General features: G+C 38.5%; 1 protein-coding gene across 4 annotated transcripts in view; it reads right to left on the bottom strand.

Moving 5' to 3' along the window:
* The window catches only part of grid1a (glutamate receptor, ionotropic, delta 1a), a 289,059-nt gene that overhangs the window by 88,782 nt on the left and 178,350 nt on the right, over positions 1–21,927 (bottom strand). For all 4 annotated transcript variants that reach the window (XM_076891554.1, XM_004551461.3, XM_023153530.3 and 1 more), the window contains exon 3: positions 7,596–7,880. In XM_076891554.1, coding sequence (XP_076747669.1) covers positions 7,596–7,880 — 285 coding nt within the window. The remainder of the gene's footprint in view (positions 1–7,595; positions 7,881–21,927) is intronic.

Below are 21,927 nucleotides of genomic sequence, written 5' to 3'. Positions count from 1 at the left end.
TAAATGGAGGTCATATGTACTTTTACTCCCTGTGAAATTAGCTGTTATGTTAGCTGGCAGTGTTAAAGACCTTGTGGTGTAAATGTAGTATTAATAGAGATGAAATCAGGCAACACAATAAGACATGCATTAAAAAAGGACATGACGTAGAAGTCTTCCATACGTTTCCTATGATGTGCTGCAGGCTTGCTAAAAACTCCATGGGAAATACCCTTTGTGTTTGTCTATGTCCAGACTCTCTCTGTGTTATAAATGCATGTTTTACATAGGAACCACCCCCTACTTGGGACCAAAAGCAGCCTAATCAATCTTACACCTAATACCAGGCTAATTCGCTCCTTCTTTAACAGCGATATGGTCACCACAGGGAGGACAGAGACAGATGTAGCTGCTCCACAGTCATTACTAAGTGCAGGTAACTCTGACAGACCTGCCAAGGAGCATCCTGAAAAATCAACCCTTCTTTTAGATTTCCTATAATCTTGACTCAGTTGTCTATTATGCTCTTCTTGTTATAATAAAAGCACAAGATAATTTCTAAGAAGCTTTTATTTGCAGATAGTCTTCCCACTGTCCTTCCACCCCCACAGAATCAATACTTGGCTTCCTTTAGGATACACTCAGTTATGAGTAGCTATTGTGTAAAACACACCCTAAATGGCATACACAGAGGCATACACATAACACATCACAAACCTTTAAAATGATACTTAAGGTTTAGAAAAATCTCTTTCCCCCCATGAAAGGCTTAAGCAGAGTTATTTTTGTGGCATTTTCTGGCCTTTTGGAACCTTTTTATTTTACAACTCATCACAAGAAAGACATGAATATGAGTACAAATGCTGAAATGTTTCACTCAAATCCACAAATTTAAACCTTGTAGTGCTATTACAAAAGTGTGCCTAAACCTTCAGTAACTCTGGAAATCATATATGCCATGATTGTTACAAAACTACAGTCAAATAAGGTGAAGACATTTGACTTTAAGCCAAAAATGACGGCATCACAAATGAGGTAGTTCTCCTTTCCCTCATTTTTAAGTCCTTATTCATGGTAGTGCTAGAGCAGGACCAGAAAATTCAGCTAGACAGATATTCATTAGTTGGATTGGATTGAATTTTGAGATTTAGATATTCAATTTTTAGATTCTTAGAAATGTAATTTCAGCTTGAGTGTCCCTCTAAAGAAGCATTCCTGACCAAGTGCAGGCTCACCTCCGTTCACCTCGGCTTTGCCAAATTAGTGATCTTGCTGTTAGATTTAGTGATTTTCTTTTTAAAAGAACAAATGCATTGACTTCTTGGCTAAACTGTTGTCAGTACTGTGCCACAAGTGTGAGGTTTTCCCCTTTCTCACACTACTCTGTGGATCTACTCTGTTGCACAAGTGGCAGAACCTGTGACGTCTGCACACGCACGGTGTTGTTCTCATGATTTGTTACCGAGATAAAGGGTGTGCAGTGTGTGAGAGGGGCAAAAAAGAAATGCAAAAATGCAATCTATTGCTACTCTTTCTCTCATTAAAAGTGGTCACTAAAGGTAAAATAATGGAACAACCATGATCTTTATTTTATGTTCATGGCCATTTTGTCAAAGGTGTGGCAGATATAAAATCAGCAAACCTGATGATGATGTCATAGTCTGCACACCTATACCATGAAGTCCTGGTGGCTAAAGTCTTGAATATTTGCTGTTAATGACTGTCCGCTTAATACTTGTAATGCAAGTGTAAGTCAGCTTTCTCTCTCTCACACACACACAGACACACACTCTCACACAATATTAATCCAATTTGTGTTTGAGCAGTAAAAAGCTACCATTTAGTAATCACATCTTTTAAGTAGCTTATTGAGCAGGTGTGTGGTAGGTAGGCATGTTAAGCAAGATTATCACCTAAGCATAGCATGATTGACTTATTCAGTTTTTTGCTTTCTGCTTAATGGTGTCTAAAAATAAACAGGTATGTTTACAATGGAAAATTTAAAGTCAGGGCAAAAATTCAACCCATAACTGCAAATTTAGTGAAAAAGAAAGCTACCTTCAGCTGCTCCTTTATTCACAAGAGGACACCACAGCAGTTAGCACCCCAGGTTTTACGTGGGATGCTCTAAATAACCCCAAAGGGACTTGTATTCCTTCCTAGTTTTAAACTGGGAAGCTTTTGCTTGTTACGTGAATGTGTAAACCACTAGACTACTGAGACACATAACTTTAGTTAAATTAATATATAAAAAGTCAGCAGGGGCAGTCATCTTTGTATGAAAGTTTCATTTTGAATGTAGTCGGTTTGAAAAGAACGCACAAAAGGCTGCACAGTCCTTGATGGCAAAGTCTCGCTTTGCTATCAAAAAGTTTGTTTTTCAGTGGAAGAGATTAATTTTCATGGCCTTTACATGAACTGGATCTGTTTGGCCCTTCTCACAAAAAAAAAGAAAAGAAAAAAAGCTGAAGTATCAGATACCCTTCTGTTTTGTCAGAGAGCATGACTTAAATCAGCAAAAGTAGGGCAGGCTGAAAGAAACAAAACAGCATAAGATATAAAAACTGCTCCTGAATGAAAAACACAAAAATTAGACTAAAGAAAGAAGAAAAAGAAGAAAAACAACAAGAGCAAAGCTGAAAGGATCTGTTGGGTAGCAATAAGCTGTTATAGGATTATCATATAATTTTGCTTTCTTCTATTTATCTGACGGCACAAAAGCCAAAACCACAAGGATGTTTCACAGCTGTAAAACAGTGTTGTCCAGCTTCTCTTAGAGCTATAGAAGTATAAGCAGGTTATCTCTGTTATTTATGAAAGAAATTATGGAATATGGTCTCTCAGAACTGAGAATCAAATTATACGTAGAAAATGTACAATGACAAATGTAACCAGAAGAGGTGAAGCTGTAGAAGTTGTTTACATAATGTGCTTTTTATGCAACTGATGCATTGGTGGAGACTGGAATGAATTGGCTCCCCTGACACGCTTCATTACACTGAGCTATATATTTTACCCCTGAGGTCAGGGAAGCCACTTGTTTAAGCTGTAATAAAGCACAAATCTCACCCCGTACACTTCTAATGTAGAGTAAGGTGTTAGTCTCACAATTCAGGTGGCTGATACCCAGAAATCCTACCAGTGGCTGGACAAAGCTGGACTGAAAGACAGCATGGAGGCACTAATCATGGCAGCACAGGAACAAGCTCTGAGCACAAGATCCATAGAGGCTGGGGTCTATCACACCAGGCAAGACCCCAGGTGCAGGCTGTGTAAAGATGCCCCAGAGACAATCCAGCACATAACAGCAGGGTGTAAGATGCTAGCAGGCAAGGCATACATGGAACGCCATAACCAAGTGGCCGGCGTAGTGTACAGGAACATCTGTGCCGAGTATAACCTGGAAGTCCCGAGGTCAAAATGGGAGATGCCCCCAAGGGTGGTGGAGAATGACCGAGCTAAGATCCTGTGGGACTTCCAGATACAGACGGACAAAATGGTGGTGGCTAACCAACTGGACATAGTGGTGGTAGACAAATAGAAGAAGACGGCCGTAGTGATCGATGTAGCGGTTCCGAATGACAGCAATATCAGGAAGAAGGAACACGAGAAGCTGGAGAAATACCAAGAGCTCAGAGAAGATGTGGAGGGTGAAGGTGACAGTGGTAATCGGAGCACTAGGTGCGGTGACTCCCAAGCTAGGCGATTGTCTCCAGCAGATCCCGGGAACAACATCAGAGATCTCTGTCCAGAAGAGCGCAGTCCTGGGAACAGCTAAGATACTGCGCAGGACCCTCAAGCTCCCAGGCCTCTGGTAGAGGACCCGAGCTTGAAGGATTGACTGCCCACAGGGGTGAGCGGGGAGTTTGTTTTATATATATATATATATATATATATATATATATATTCACACTGTTAAAAAGAGAGAAGCCAACACTGATAATGTGATCTGAGCTCCTGTGCTGTGAGGAGTTTCTATATTTCATTTTTGCAGTTCCATCACTGATCTGACAGAATTTCACACTGCTGTCATGAAACGAAAGTGTTATGTAATACAGCCCGGTATAAGAGGCAAATATATATATATATATATAATAAATAAGATGAAATGTAGTTCCTTTACTAACAGCACTAACAACCATCTGTCACCTTGTAGTTCAACTCCAGGTTTATGCCTTTACTAACCTTTTCTATATCATTTAATAATAAAAATCATTTGATAACTCAGTCAAAGTTCAGAGAAAGTGTCTGACTTTTCTGCCTACAGAGAGTCTTTCAGAAAGTGAAACATTTTCAAACCTAAACATAAATCAGTATTTATCATGAGCATTTTAGTCCACTGGCTGAATCAAGTAAATGCAGTGGACCGGTGACGTCTAATTAAATGTTTTAGCTTTTTACTTTTCACTGTTTGCCCAGATTATGATTAGTTAAGCAAATTCAACTATCACTACATTGCACATTTCACACTGACTGCTTTTTGATTGGGATAAGGTACTGAGTAAATCAGCCAAATAAACATATTTATATTTGTCTCTGTATTTATATATGTGTGTGTGTGTGTGTGTGTGTATATATATATATAACAGTTCTGTAACTGTAACTTTGGTCGTTGCTGTGCTTTTTTTGGAAGTCGAATTTCCCAGAGGAACCCACCCGAGGGATTAATAAAGTTCTATCTTATCTTATCTTATCTTATCTTATATGAACATGACTGAATATGGACACGAAGCAATATTATTAAAAAGTTTGTAGAATAGTTGATGTTCAAGTCTATTTAACCTTTTTTTCAGACCACAATGTATACATATATGTGTACGTATATATGTATATATATATATATATATATATACATATTGTATATGTATATAAATGACGTTAATGCCATAACCGCAATAACGTGGTAAATCTCCATTAGCAACTTAGCGTAGATCACCCTGTGCGTGGGGGGTGGGCGGTTTTAACAATATTAACAATATTAATGTTAAAATCGCTAGTACATACATATATGTACACATATATCTGTACGTCACTTTAATTAAAAGATGTACTGGACAAAAGCACATTGCAGCTTAAGAAAATACATAGATGTTGACTCGATGTAGCTGTAAATACTCATAACACATCCTAAGGGCATAATAGTGTCACAGTGTCTTATTAACTTTAGAAATGGAAAAAGTCCTAATCAACAAGTTTAGCTGAAAGGGCTAAACTTTGATATTGGCTAAAATATACCTATGAAAACCAACCTCTCAGCATCCACTGTCAGTAGTTCTTGTTTTATATGTCAATATTTTGATAATTTTATACATTTTCTGGCTTCTTAATTTCATAAAAAATATCTTCTTTAATTTATTATTCTATTGGTACCAGTGCAAAAAAAGTATCCCAGAATTCCCACAGAAATGTAACTCAAATCAACATATGTAAGAGCTCGACATTCACTGAAAGCCTAGACAGATTAACAGACAGCACTTTTCTTTGCAGACAGTTGTGTCAGTCACTGTTGCACTGCTTTAAAGCAGACACCACAGGTATTTGGACTGTTCTGTGATGAGGATCATAATTAGCCGCTACATTCCTTAATTAAATGAGTTCAGAGCTAAATAGTGTAACACAAGCACACATGTCAGTGGTGCTGACTTTGTAGTGTCTAATTTAGCAGACTTAAAAAAGGCTACTTTGTTAGAACAGCTTCTTGATGAGCCAAGTCTTCTTCATGTGATATGCATACCGCAATGTGCAAAATTCTGAGTTATTTTGAATGTTCTGATTTTTATCCACCACACAACACCATATGTGACGTGTCTGACTGGTCCTAAATGTTTTTCTGCAGCAGGAGAAAGAGACCAAGTAACCAGCCAGTGCTAAAAACCTATCTTTAGTGACTGGATGGACAGTGTCCTGCAACAGATGGCATGGCCTCCAAAGAGCCCTGATATGAACATCACTGAGTCAGTCCCAGATTACATGTAGAGACAGAAGCAACTGAGACAGCCTGAATCCACAAAAGGACTATGGAAAGTTTTCCAGGGTGTTTAGAACAACTTACTAACAAAGAACAAAAAAAAAAAACAAATAAACCCAAACAAACTGTACTTAGGAGAATTTGCACTGTTTCAAAGAAAACCACAGGCAAGTAAGAATCTGATTGGGATTTTTCTTTCTGTTTACTTTTGTTTGCTTATCAACAGAAAAGCCAGCATGATATGTGGCACTACTTTTCTAACCATTGTCTCTTTCCTTTTAATGGCAATAATTATTTGAACGCCGCTTTAGGTTACCTCTAACTAAATTTATAGTACATTATGCTGACTAGGATATGTGTTGTGAACAAGGACAAAATAAAGCCTTAACATTTCCCAAACTGCACATGAATCTATTAAAGTATGATGATTGGAATTGAGACACACAAACAATGGCTTTGCTGGATAGAAAGACAGACAGTTAGTCAGAGATTTTAAGCTATCCACTCTATATAGCTAACAAAACACATGGCAGGCAGTCAAGCTCATTATAAAAAGGACAGTTAGCACTGGTTACCACAGATAGGCAGCGAGCCAGTGACAAAGAAAGATCTATAGCAAAACAGATGGTCAGACACATGCTGACCCCATGAGACAGACATATAGAGAGCTAGTTAGTCAGATAGACAGCTAGTCAGAAAGAAAAGCAAGGCAGCTTGTCAAAATGAAGCACAGACAGGTTTCCTTCTGTAGTGGACTTTCATTGATCCAACTCAATGCTGAGAGTGCATTTCTGCAAAGAGTAGCAATGACAGAAAGAAATCCAAGGACAGAGCTTTGTAAATGTAAGCCAACATGTCAAACACATAGTGACCAAGTTACAGTTGGGAACTTGCCTGGGGCCCCGGTATTCTGATGGCTTGCTTTACTATACACTATATCAACTTTAGCTCAGTTGTTTTCAGTACTGGAAAAATAAAACAGATTTATACTGCCTTCTGGACTCCACTCTTCCCAGAACTAAAAAGATTAGCCAGCAGAGACAAAGTCTCATCTGATGAATGGCAATGCAGCAAAAGGCTTTATATGCCCACTTCATTCTCCTACCCTTCCACTGCCTTGCCAATCACTCCTTGATCCACAGTGAATTGCCCAAATGTGGGTCACAAAAGGTCTGGTTCACAGGGAACTCATAGTGAAAATAATTAAACAGAAATGAAGAACATTTGAGAATATATAAAGTACTGTTGGGACACATCCTCACAGATGACTGCACCACAAATGAGCCAATTAAGCTCATACTTGTTTCTTCATGACAATACTGCTAAAACTGACTGCAGCAGTGAGATGTCGTTATTTTTTTTTTCCCTCCTGAACTTTTGATTTATTTTTTAACAGCGGGAAGTACAGTATGTGATTGTGTGGGAGTGATGATGTTCCTTCAGCTTACTTCTCACTTGGTCTATTCTTTTAGGCACATGAATTCTCAGCGTTAATACGGCTTTACTGCAGCAGCAGCCTGATCTTCATCTCAGAAGATAGTTATAGGATATTTACATTTAAATGAAAGCAGTGAAACCATCTTACATACAAATGTCATGTTTATGAGATATATTTGTTGTTAAGGTGCTCTCGTTTTTCCCAACTCACCGTAGTCGCTCTCGTAAAAGATGATGAACTTCTGCCAGTGCAGTTCAGATACAAGAGTGAGCAGGACGTCGCTGATTCGAACAGGTGGCCGTGCAGCCAGTGTGTAGCTCTCTCCGTCTGGGCTCGGGTTGAGCTGACAGGCAGTACGGGGTGCGCCATCCCCATTTCTTTGAATGAAGAGGTGGGGGATGTGCATTGCATCTGTCAGAGACTGCAGGGCACTTGCAGCTGCACAGCCTGTAGATGTAACCAGCGCGAGGATCCCTTGGTTCATGAGCTCGCATGCTGGACAGAAGACAAAAAACAAAACAAAACAGACTTTGTGAATACGCAAAGAAAGAACACAGGAAGAAATTAAGGGCAAAGCACTGAGAAGCATTTTATTGGGAAAATTAGATTAGAAGAAGAAAAGGAATAAGATATGAAAACATAATCAATTCCGACATGGATTTAATTTTAACCCTTGTGTGGTGTTCATATTTTTGTTACTCAGCCAGTGTTCATGGGTCTGGTGGACCCGCTAGAGTTTTGGCTTTCCAAATTAACACTATCAAACAATTTTATGTTAAATTACTCAACAGATGTTTACTTCATCCCAATTACAAACCATATGAACAGCAAACATGGTTAATTTTTTCCCTTTACCTTTGTTAGATCACATTTATGAATTAATGTGCTTCTCGTTTTTTGTTTTTTTTTATAAAATGTTATAAAAAAATTAATCCGTTATAATCAAGTGGAGTGAGTGTAAAGACACAACACATTTACACGTGAAGCAATATGTTTCACAACTAAATGGGATCAGCTGCTCATCAATGGTGACATTAGGCCCAGGTTTGTAAAACAGGGGGAGGTGGTGCACACACTTATCCCACACTGTCCTGATGGCAGCTAGCTTGTCTCTCTGCCGTCGAGCTGGTCTGTCGTCTCGGTTATCAAAACGGATAATCCTGGAAATTTTGTGGAAGTTTTCCAGAGACACTGATGCACGGATAGGTTCTTGCTGGTTTCTGCATCCCACAGGCATTCTGTGGATTCCCCTTTGGACCTGAAAACTCCAGCAAGGATAAGAACCCCAAAGTAGGCCTTTGGGGTTCTTAGATGAATTTGGTCTCCTTCCACCTCTCTCCAAAAAAAACACCTTCCTTCTAGATTACTGCAATCCAGAATAATTTTCTGGATGGAATCTGGGATGAAAAGCTCAAATGAAGACTTCATGTCCTGCACATGAGTAACTTCCAGCCGTGTTGGCCCTGGCTTATCACAGTAACAGCTCTGCAGGGTGGCTCATTTCTTGGGCAAGAAGACCATTCAATTTCACCATTTATTGACATCCATATTTCTTCACTTGCTGTCTGGTGGGCTTGTTCTGGTCCTGGAGCTGGCTGCAGATGGGGTACTCGTCTTCGTTTTGTTACTAAATGGTGCTCAACCTCATCCTCTTCTTCAAAGTCACTGTCAGACTCTGAATTTTCAGAAATGTGAAATATTCTGAAACCTCTTTGTCAACATCATCATCCGAAGCTCCTCTCTCTTCCAAAATCAATTGGATGGCCCTCGCAGCAGATAATCTTTTGCCATCTTTATCAGTTGTGATAAAGAACCACACTGGCAAAGTCTTATTTATAGTATTATGCCCCTAATTTGCAGGTGGGACAGGGTATGAGAAAATAAAATTTGGATCCCTCAAGAAAGAGGGTAAAATGTGCGGGAATGTCAGAGCAGACGGTGTTGATAGTTGAATTTTCAACAATGTTGCAACTTTGTGCGGAGCAGGAGGGGAAGAAAACACTATCAGCAGCACCAGAAAGGAGGAAGACAGAGTGTGGGAACACAGGACCTGCACTTTCAACACTTTTATTAGACCTGGGTCCAGTGGACCCGAACACCTTGTATGTAATGTAAATGCGTGGGGGGAGGTACAGTATGAGGTCATTGAAAATTAGTTCGGATTTATGTTCCTCACAGAAAATAAGCCAAAGCCAATGAATTTCAGGTTGAAAAAATAATTAATTGTTTAATTTTTCTTTTGAGAAAAACTGAAAACGGGTCTCACAGACCCGAACACCATACAAGGGTTAAAATAACATATTTTTTTCCACTTGGTCTTAAAAAAAAATAAGATGCTATATCCTACTTAAGATTATTTCTGACCCTTAGTTGAGAAATGATCACTAAAAGTTGGAGGTTTGCCCTAAAGTTATAATATAATGTGTAGCTGAGAGATTGAGTGGAAGATGAGGTTGATAAGTGAGTGTATCTTCTAATCCTTGTCCACAGACAAAAAGGGAAAGCGCTTGCTAACGGAAACTGCTACTTGAAAACAGCAGAGAGCTACCTGAGACTGTGGGGTTCTTATCAAAACAGAAGAGGTCGCTAAGTGGGAAGAATCTGGCATGAATTAAAATCAGGAATATTTTAAGATGTAATGATGCCTCATGTGAGTCCCAGCTTGATATGGTCCTACATATCCTTCACTCTTTCTCTTGGTTTTATGTGTAATGGTGGTGAAAATCTGTAAACAAGCAGGGATTAGGACTGCAGACACATGCTTGTAATGTCTGTGGTGGTTTTAAAGTCCCTACATCTCTATTTACACGTGCAATTTTGGGGGGGGGGGGGATCTATTTTTGATCCTCTTAGGGAAGGTCACCACATCTAGCGGAACAAAATGACACATCTTTCAAAGATGAGGTACTCAACGAGATACTTTTATATCTTCAAATAACTGATTACATTTAACCCTTTAAAGTGTGAACCATGAAATTATTGGTAGAAAATTATATTTTTTTGAAAACTTAGTACTTATTGAACCTTATTACAGATAAAAAAAATATTTATTTATTTTTATTATTATTAAATTATTGTTATATTTGCATCAAATTTGCTAAACCTGTGTAAATGTATTGCATTATGCTATTTTCACAAGCCCTAAGACTCATTCTGACCCCGTATCAGTTTCTCATCTTATATTCCTGTCATGTTTCTAAGATGAAAAAGTGTTAGCCCTTTAATGTTGACCTAACCCTTCCCCCGGAGTATGCTCCCATTTTCCCTTTGGTTATGAGATGCAAAACAGAGAAAAACACAATCACCACAAAAGAGAAAGTGATAGGAATACAAATGCAAAACAGCTTAAATGAAGAATATTGAATTTGCATTTAATTTCAAGCTCTATCTCTGTTATGTGCTGCATAATCATCTACTACAGGGATTGTCGAATTTTGCATGTGACATGGGACAGTCTATGACAAATGCTACTTTTAAAATTCAACTCACTGTCTCTCGCACAGCAGGGCTTTTATAATTGCACAAACAGCTGAGCATAATGTACAAAACAGCAATTAAATGTTCTCTCACTGAATTTAATAATACTTCCTAATTATATGGTCTACTTCAGTGTCTACAGAATCTGGCACAAAGGAAAAATGATGCGGTCTAATACCAAATTATATCATTCAAACCCCTTCATAATAAGTACACAAACATATCATAAACATGAAAGTAAGATGTGATATTAAAACCTTCGTGCAAAAGTGAAAAAAAGAGAAAGGTTTTTGTGATGAAAATAAATGAGAATAAGGGTCTGAGAAGAAGTGGTGAGGCGAGATGATACTGAATGGAGACATAGTGGGAGAGGACTGTGGATGTGTGTGTGAGAAAGTATGGCAGAAGAGCTGGACTATTAATGTGACAAATGGCGATTTCATCTGCTGACTGCATGCACATGACTACATTAGTGCACTCTAAATCACGACTAGAGGAAGTATGAGGAAACTAAGTAACATACTAAATAGGAGACTGAATGAAGGAATATTGGGCATCTCAGGTAGACGGGCATGCACTGTATTCGTGGTTGTAGTGGTTTAAGTAAAACAAGAAAAAAAGAATAAGAATAGAAATGTGAGAGAATTAGGAAAGGGGTGCGGGAGTAGTGGAGAGATTATTTGTAGCTTTTTGCATGAATGCTCAGGGGAATTCAAGAAAATGTTCCTCAGGCCAGGAAGTGTCTTACAGTTTGTACATGAGTGGGAGAGACAGACAGACAGTCATACATGCAAGCCAAGGTGTGCAAAAGGGCATTTGGCAAATTTTCTGTAGGGCACCATGAAATACCTTTATGTTGCCCAAGTCATGCCAGCAGCAGTGATCAAATCTAGTACATGCTTCAACTTGGATACAACATCTAAATGTGTCTGTTGGCAACAACAATATGTATTGAACTACACACTGGAAACAGTCTGCTCCCAAGAGTTACCGATTCTCTTTTAACAAGTTTCACTCTCAGGTGCAGCCTACTCACTACAAACTTTACAGAGTTGGGAAGGGTGTAATATTGGCTTGAATTCCAGCTTCCTGTGCCATTAAGATACTTGTAATAGACCTGGATCAGTTTGTCCATTGACAGAACATACCGGGTATATGAATTCTAAGTTGAAATGATGAGTTTGGGACTGTCCATTTCAGATTTTGGTGAATACAGAAAAGAAGAAATGCATAGTTTGCACATTTCATTGATTACCAAGGGACAGCCATTTTTTAAAATGAAGGCAAGGGCAGGAAGTATAACATTCCAAGGGTTTATGGGTAATAAAACACATTTCTGCGAGTATTAAGCAGTAGCATAATAAACTGCAGTATAAATAAACGACTGGTTGCACAAATGACTTTTCTAATGTAAGGCAGAACAGAAGAAAATTATAATAAAAAAAAAAAACCCAAAAAGGAGCAAACATAACAAAAACTTTAGTATCTGGTATATTTTAACCTAATCTGAACACCTTTATTTTTATTTTAAGTGTGAGATTCAAAGCTCAAAAGCAGAGCTTTACAAGGAAAGCACTGGCTGATTTTAGGATATCAGTGAAAGGTGAATCCCGAGGACTGAGTGACATGGAATTAAAATGAGAACCTTTCATTTTAATGTTTCACACTGTGTGCCTGAAATACAAGTACTGAGCCAGGTTAGAACTGGGAATTTTATTTTATCATCGCATCTGAGCAAACATAATCATCCCCAAAATGTTAAACGTGCAATTTATTGACTGATTATAAATTTGTATTTTGTGCTTCATGTATAGTGTAATTATTTACCTAATGTTCCATCAGCTGTCATGCAGTGAACTGGAATCGTCACCTTCATTTGTGCTATAGGATCAGGACAGAGTCACCTCCCCTAACCTCTGTGTTTCAGGTGCTTTTAGCAGGCTGTGGCTAAAGTGTCTTCAGCCATTTTGGCTTCGTAATGGACACCCCAGGCCCATTATACAGCAGACAGCCAACTGACAGGAGGGAGGAGTACTCTATAGTCATTGGCAAGGATGATAATGGTGGAATAATGACTCTTAAATGTTCCCCCTGAAGTCGACAGAGGCCATCCTTCATTTCCTGCAAGCTATCTGACAACCAGAATCAGCATACAACAGCACTCTTATTCATGTGTCATATAAAAAACCTCACTTTTCCAGAATAACACATGCAAAATGCTCTAAATTCACATAGTTGATTAACATTTACTTTAACTAATTGGAAGAATTTATAAACTACAAATTAAGGCACATGATGCTACAAAGTAACAGCTCAAATGGGGAAGCAGAAGTTACTGTATTTGGAAAGAGAGATTCAGTAATCTATCATGGCCACGGTGGAGAATTCGTCATTTTCTTCTATCAGTAACGATATGGTTGATCGATGGACAATGAATTCAGTAGGTGTATGAATTTTTAAACACTTTTAATCAAAGCTGCATATCTTTAAAAACTTGATAAACCTCTCATCACAGTAAAATACATTCCTCCCTGATCAGCAAAAGCACATGGCATTTTTCTGCTCAAGTCCTCGCCTCATCCGACCAGTTCAGTTTTGTGCAGATGGGCCATGGAGCGAGAAAATTATCATCAAGACACCAGACTGAAAAAAGACACTGCAATCTGTTTTCCCACGAAAACGGGATGTCATCAGTGTCTCGCCCTCATTTTACCAATGTAATATGAAGGGATGAAACAAAACACCACACCACTGCCTTGGTGAATATTGCATAAATTGGGCCTGTCTCAGTGATTTCACAGCCTAAATAAGACAGTCTCATTTAGTTTGCTCTGACTCAGAGCCCGATCCTAGGATACAAAGGAGGGAATCAACACTGAGATAAATGCTGCGTGTTGTCAATGCAACTCTTCCCTACAGTGACAGTGGTGTAACTCTGATCTAATTGAGACAGCTTGTAATACAAGATTCAGAATAAAATGCTTTATCTTCATTTATGCTGGGAGATTTTATATTAATCTGGGATTATTTGTCAGAGTATTAAGGTGCTACAATGCTTTTTGCTGTTTTGATAATAAGCGCACATCTATTTATTCTGAATATCAAAATCATGACATTTCACTATTAACTTGAATGTAATTAAAACAGATTTTAATGAATTATTGATTTAACAAATTTTCCACAAAGAAAATACCACAGCTTGAATATTCTATTGAATATTCAAGCTTTAAATAATAATTTAAACCCACCATATGTTTACATTCAAACTTCTACTTGGATCAAACTCAACTCCGTCAGCACACTGATTACTATATGAAGGGCACGGACTGAAATGCTCTGCTGCTGAATTAGTCATTGATGGCTTTGGAACACAGTGGACTTCTTTTTATGTATTAGCTGTTGGATAATTTGCAAGAGCTTTAAAATGTCCATATTGTGCACAGCTAAGAGGAGACGGGATGTTTTGTCTCATTTCTTATAAATGGGTCCTTCCACACTGCTTTTGGCAGCTTCCCACAACATAATAGGACTTCACCACACAGAAGGGACAAATGGGAGAGATCAGTATATGGCAGCTGGACCAAGACTCCATTCAACAAATAAATGTGCGGCAACATTGCACCTGCAGTAGGTATGAACCATTTCTAAATCAAGCTCTCTCCTTCACTCTCTCAATCTCATCTTGTGCTCTCTTTTGGGAAGATAAACATCCTTGGCCCTTTCCTAGTACCTGTTCTCATCTGTCAGACTACGATAAGGGTACATATACCCTGTCAATACTATTGATGCTAAGACTGCCCACGTCATCTAAACTGTGATGGAGTATTTCACTTCAGTAAATTATACCCTCCAGATAAGTGACAGACAGAATAGCAGAAATAAGCTTAGTACAGTGAAAACTGCTTATATTCAGGGGGTGGATTCAATAACAGAAAGACCTACAGCTCAGCAGAATGCAATGATAAATATTACCTTTGTGAATTTTGAACTTTAATGTACAATTCGTATTTGTCCACTGGGGCCAGGAAAACCTCACGATGTAATTCAATTCAATGCAATATCATTACAGCCTATTGCCTCAGAAATTAACTCAATAAATAACTCAGAGTCTCAACATACATTTAAGTCATAGGCTTTACCAGACATTGCATTTATTGGAGTCTTTTGTATTAAAATTAGATTTCAGATAGGTGCTGGTGTTTGAAACACATTTAAGTGCATGTAGTCATCATTTCCCGTTAACCGTCTTCTGAAATCTCTCTTCTAATGCTGCCTAAAAAGCATTACAGTACATCTCCATGTCAGTGTGCCCACTTCTACATATGATGCATGCTATAAACGCTTGTTGGTTTTTATTCGTTTAATAGTTATACTTAAAAAAAAATGTTTCTACTAGAGCAAGAACTCAGAAGTCAATTGCTCTTTACTTTCTCAGCAAAGCCAATTGTTGCCATTACTTTGTGAATTTCTAATGGCTAAAATGCCTTTGCTGACTTGTAAATAATTCAGTGTGACAGTGGCAGTGTTGCAGTACAAACAATGACACATAGCTGGCATCTTTTAGAGTATTTTAAATCATGCTACACTAGTTCCTGTTAGTCCTATCAGGCACAATGTTTGAGGCACATTCACTTTTCCAAACTGTGTGCATTAAAACCACCACAGCGATCGCGTTGCACTAATTGCATGCCACAGAGAAACAGTGCGTTGCTTTGTTGTGTACAAAATCTATAGACTATATGTTACAATCACTGTTGCATTTTCCAAAAGCATGCAAATGGAGTTATTGTTTCCTTTTCTCTCTTTGTGTTCTGAACTGAAGAAGCGGCAATCAATCACAAAATCTACATTTTGTTGAAAATCTGAATGGTTTGTGTGTTTAGAATGAGGCCCAGCGTGTACTTTAGTACTTTCATGTCTCATCCTCTGGGTTTCCATGTTAAATATGCTTTTGACAGCTGGATCTTATTATTTATGACATCAGAGCTGACAAAAGAAGATAGCTGCTGTGCCTTGTTAAATTTATGCTCGGGGAAATTTTTTGGCTGCTGGTGGTACCCAGGAGATGTGAAAGGAAAAGAAATATAGTGTACTCTGCAGGCTGCGAGAAGCGCTTGACCTAAAGGAACCCACTCCCTGTACATTTTGTAAACAAGGTAAACAAACATATAGAAAAAACTTGAAGGCACACCCAATGTACATTTGTCAAAAACTGCTGAGTCATTGATTATTCGCCATTCTGACAGTGAAGCAGATGCCACCAGACAATGATAAAAACAACAACACCAGAATGTGATACAACTAGCTGCCATGTCTTATGGCATCAGTTTCAACTGTTGAGCAATCAGCAGTGACTTAACCCTTTTCCCTGAAGCAGTGAGCTTTTGATGTACTTCACAGAGCAGACATGTGTGTGGAGTCTGAGGCAGTAACATTAAAGACAGTGATTCTACTTCTAAGATTAACTTGATGTCTGTAAGAACAAGAGCACAAACGGCAATCTGGAACTGCATATATATTAATCCATTTAAATGAATTCCCACCACTCTTTGTTTCTTTGGTATCTCTTAAGTCCCTTATTTTTTTCAGAGTGCTTTTGACTCTCTGTCACTTGTTCTCCCATCAGCACAGCCGCTGTAGCTTCCAGGGCTAATATGGTCAGTGTAATGCACACAACAGTCTTTTATGTATGCAATGACATGTGTGTGTGTGTGTGTGCGTGCATGTTGCCTTTTTTTCTCTTCTCTTTTTATGCTTGTCTGATTAGCCTTCTTGGAATTAACATGCGGCCATGCCTGTTGGGACAAGGTGCTTCATTGGCAGCAGCGTGCTGAATATTGAATCAGGTGAATAGCAAACCTAGTTTTGATGTGGTAAACATGTGTTTGGGTTTTGTGATGATTGATTTGGATGGTGTTATCAAGAAAGATTGGCTAGCATTTTCAGAGGATAATCATGACTCATTCACCACAGGGATAGACTGAGTGGAATTAGGAAACATCTCACGCGCTCTCTTGGTAATGTGTCATTTGCTCTGATATCATCTCTTTCTTTGTCTCTCTCTGTTTGTACTTTTCTGGTCTCCTTTTCTTTCTCCCTGTCTGCAGATCTCTCTTGGCTTTTTTCTTTTTCATCTGATCTCTGTGGGTTTGCTTCGCGTGTGCCCTGTTAATGTCACCCTGCACGTTGGTTATCACAACCTGCCCTTGTCTGTTCAAGCCCATCTGCATCTCAAACAATACCTTAAATATGCAAGATAAATAATGAATTAGCATAAGTTCAATTAAGGATGCTATCTTTCTCTGTGCAACAGTAGCAGTCAGTGGATTAAAAAACAAAAAACAAAAACATAGCTACATTAAAATGAGCAAACTTTAAATACGTACATAAATACAACTGTGGTCAAATAACTGGCAGCTCTTTAGGAACTAATAATAAAGTCGATCTGCAAAACAGATGATTGCATTAGGCATTATACTGGGACTGGGCTCCAGAGGACAACCCCTTTAACCCTCTCAAGGCAGGCGTTGCCGATTTGCAACAGTTAAAATTTAACAACCTGATTACCCCACATACATATTTTATGAGTTTGTTTTACTCAGAAGTACCACTGAAGGACTTGGTTGTGCATTAGCAACAAAAAGTTTAATTTGAGCCGGAGAGGGTTAAGTTCCCCATGGCATCTCACAGATGCAAGTTTTTAAGCTCTTTTGGCAACTCTGAGTTCACTTTATAAGTCAACTTAATCTGTCTGCAGCAGCTAATGGTTCAGTAGCAATAGTGGAGCTGCTACAGTTAGATGTGGTTAGGCACATCTGTGGGTAGATATGAATCTCTATAGTCTGGAATGAATCCCAGCAAAATGTTGAAAAGGGATAAAAGACAATTTTCTCAATTTTTGTTGCCATTTATACTGTAAAGCTCCAGCTTCAAACTCACTCTATACACTTGCTGTTCATTTTTTAATGATCTTAATATGATGATTTAAAACAAAAGATAATGCCACCTACCTACTGTTCAAATCTTTGATTTGTGTTGGGAAGCCGATCAGATGAAAGATTCCATAAAATGAACTGACACAGTTTCTTTTAGACACGGGTTAAACTGAAAGGCTGCACTAAGGCCTTAAGGATTATTTTGTGATTTATGCAAAACTGCTGTAGCAGACTCCAATAAGCTTAGATTACTCTAGAAAACCCAAATAGATTCCATTTAAGTCTTAAATGACAGCATGCTGTTAACACTGTTTTGTATTAAACCTGGTGCTTTCAATTATTAGCTTTGCTGGCATTATTAGCTTTTTGTACTGGGATGCACGCAGCCCAAACATCCCATATGAATAGGGAGCAGAAGCATTTTGAGAGATGAAGATGTGTGCTCATGGTTTCCACATGTACTCTGCACAGTGTTTTGGCACAACTTACTAGCACAAGTTCAATGCTGTTGGGCACTGCCCTTCAGTACTTTTTCTGTGAAAAATAGCATCTTAGATCAATGCTGTGCAATACTGATCCAACTAGTTCTTGCACCATTTATGTTACATTTTCTCAGCAAAACTTTAAGTTTTAGGTTTCTTTTACTGTAAAGAAATATCCTCGATACCTTTTCCTATTCCGATTTACATTATATTCCCTCTTTCAGTGGCTTGCACATTGCTAGTGTTGAAGTGTGTTAGCCTACTATCTCCACTAAAGCTCATGTTGGCACATAAGATCACAGCCACCTGTTCCCACAGCTTGAACAAAGCTGGACATGTGTTCTTCTGCAAGCCTGATGGCAGATAGGTGTTCACCTACTTTGCAAAGTAATTCACTGAAATCCACTCCCACCATTATCTAAGACCTGAGTCAGAGGGAGAAACAGCCTTCTTCCTACGTGTTAAATCAACTTGATGGGCTCACGATGTTGATTCATCCTGCTGAGCTGAGCAATACACAAATTAAATGTCAGGCAGTTAAAAGACACAAGAACTGTGTAATTAGGTTTTGCCATTAGTATAGGATATTAAAATTCTTTTTTTTATTCTAAAAAATTGAAGTGACAAATTTATTGTTCAGTGTTTTAACATGACACATCTAAATTAAAAAAATGTAGTCGATCAATACGGCTGAAAGGGGCCACAATTGGGGTATGAGTGGTTGGTTGAAACACTGGCTGAACTCAGAGTGAACCACCTGTGGACTTGAGCCAAACCTCTGTCATGCACCAATAGAAAACAATGTAACTTTGAAAGCTCCTGTCAATTTTACATCCTGAATCTGTTCAAATGATCTTTAACATTACTTCCCTTCACCATAGCAAACCCTGTAAATACTATAGGCAGTCATTTTTAAAGAAGTAATCATTAATGAAATTGCAATTAACACAAGCGGGGTCTTAAGATGAGGGTAATGGTGTGAACAACAGTAAACAAACAGCAGCAGCTGTTACATGCGCACAATTTTTTATTCAGATTAAAATCACTCTGCTTAAGGATATTATTTCGGCTAATTACATGGGATGTTATTTTAATACGCTCTGGTGTTTATCTGAACACACTTAATAAGAGGAGTGTGATGTGCAAAAGTAATGAATATGTCATGCATTAATCTTTCTCGGCTATCTTATCTCTCTGGCACAAGTTTGATCAGTTCTGTGAAGATGGATCCTGTCAGTTTAAACCCAGTAGTTTCAGTTATTTTGTTGCTTGAAAAAAGAAGACAAGAAAAAAAAACAGGGAATGAGTTGAGTTTTTTAAGTTTCTTTATACTTTGCTTCGATAGAACCAAACTTTTAATTTAATGTGGTACTGAGCAATGGTTCTCCTGGCTTTCTAAAGTTCTTTGAGAACATTTTTGTGCACAGTTTCTGGTTTTGCACTCATTTTCCATCCAGTTCTTGTACCCAGCCATTTTCAGAAGAATGTTTTCCTTTTTTAGTAAGTCACCTAAACACTTAGTTAAATAAACATACCAAAGTTAACACAGCTTGACCAGCATAAATTAGTATCCTGGCCAAAGAGCTATTAGCTGAAAACTTGGCACATCTTAGTATGGTGTGAAATATGTGCTTAAAAAATAGAAAAGTAAACAAGAAGGAGGACAACAGAAGTTGCAGCCTTAAAAACATCTACAGCAGCAGTAGTTGGAAGCCCTGAGAGATACATTTGGTCCTTTGTAGCTACCGTTTACCAAAATCTCATGAGAAATGGCCTAAATAGAAGGGTGGCTGTCAAGAATCCATTCTTAACCAAGAAAACAGTGAGAAATCGCTGTTAGAGTCGAGTCTGGACCTTAAGAGTACTAGAGCAGTATGGGACAATTTTGATAGAGATTGGAACAAAAGGCAAGCAGCATCCAAAGAAGAGCTTTGGAAGGTCCTTCAAGAATCCTAGAGAGATACTTCTGAAGACTAAGAAATCTGAAGAAACCTTGTATAAGAGAGTTCAGGCCATGCTGAAGAATAAAGATGAACTGATTTTAAAACTTGTTGAGACTGTACAAACTCTGTTTTTGCCTTAAGTACTGTACCTTGAATTATCAATGCACTGATTTCCTATTTTGCTAGTAATATGCAAAGAAACAATGTGTGACTTAAGACCTTTGAACAGTAACGTAATGTAGTAACTATGGCAAATAGAATATCTCATTAAGCCATTCTCCATTTTAAACAATATTTTTAAGGAGATGGGGGTGCGGTAAGTGACGGAAGTGACGGACAGGGTAAGCGACTCATGTTGTAACTGACGTCAGACGCCGGAGATTTTTGGGGAAATTAAAGCGAATGGTAGTTTAGAATTGAACAAATTCCTTTAAGCTTCAGTATTGCCAAATACACTTATCAATTGTCTTATGACTAACAACATAACTAACAACATTTGTCTAACTCATCTCCAACACCCCGGAGAACAATGGGGAGAGTTTAGAGGCTCTCCAAGATTACATTGATCAGTGCTTCCAGGATCTCGTAATGAAGAAGGCCCAGAGTGCATCTTCCCCGGCCAAATCTGAGACGCCGTCGTCGAAAAGATGTCGCCCGGCAGATTCCCCCGGCACAACATCGCCAGCCGGCAAAAATATTGCTGACATACTGGAGTCGATCGACCAACGTTTGTCCAGTTTCGATGCAAGGCTGTCCGTGGTGGAGATTCTTCACCGGGAATTTAAATCCTTGAGAGAATCCCTGGAGTTCAGCCAGCAGCAGGTGGAAAAAAAAAAAAGGGAGGTTGACTTCCATAAGTAATTTGAATGACTTGTTAATGCAGAAGATGTAACGTTTTTCTCTCCTTGAAGGAACAATAATCTATATTCACTCCTTGTTGTCACAAGTGTTTTTAATTCTGAACACCGGAATCTCCTAAGTTCCAATAAGCTTCGCTTATTATCTTGAATTTACATGCAATGGTTGCACGAAAAATAATTATAGCAACAGTCAGCAGCTTATCTATTATTCATTTCCTACTTAATTTATTTCACCAGTGTAATTAAGGATTTCTGTCTTTAACTTGCTAATCACTAGATTATATTTAAAGTTTGAAAATATTCCAACCAATGCACGTGTATTCTATGAATAGTTACACAATGTGTAGTTTTGCTTTCTCGGTTTCTTACAAAGATGTTGCTTTTACAAGCAAAAGGTTTTCACACTTTTACTCTCATCTTGCATTACCTTGTTGAACTAAATAATGAGCCTGCAGTTTCAAGGACCACATCAAGACCTAAAGCCTAATAAAGTAACTGTGCACAAAATTGCTGGAAGAATGAGCACATACAATTCAAAGCAATTCTCTGTCACATTGAGGAGTCAGTTCTTTCTTTCTTTCTGAAAAGGAACTGACTTTCCCCTGAAAGTCTGCTCTCTTCTTAACGTTAGCACTGCCCGGTTGAAAAACAAATTAGCTCATTATCCTTGAAAGGCTGGGCACATAGGAGCGGCATGCGTGACAAGCCAAGCCTTTGCTTGTGCCAAGCTGAAAATGTCAACATACTACCTCGAGAGTGCGCATTAAACTCAGGCGGTAATGGCTGTCACAAGACAGATCCCCATTATCAAGTCCATTAAGGCACCACACTTCTTCCCAGTGAAA

This window comes from Maylandia zebra, linkage group LG13, assembly GCF_041146795.1.
Source record: "Maylandia zebra isolate NMK-2024a linkage group LG13, Mzebra_GT3a, whole genome shotgun sequence".
NCBI lineage: Eukaryota > Metazoa > Chordata > Actinopteri > Cichliformes > Cichlidae > Maylandia > Maylandia zebra.
The sequence above is the reverse complement of the archived record's forward strand: the minus strand, read 5'-3'. Positions and strand labels throughout refer to the sequence as shown.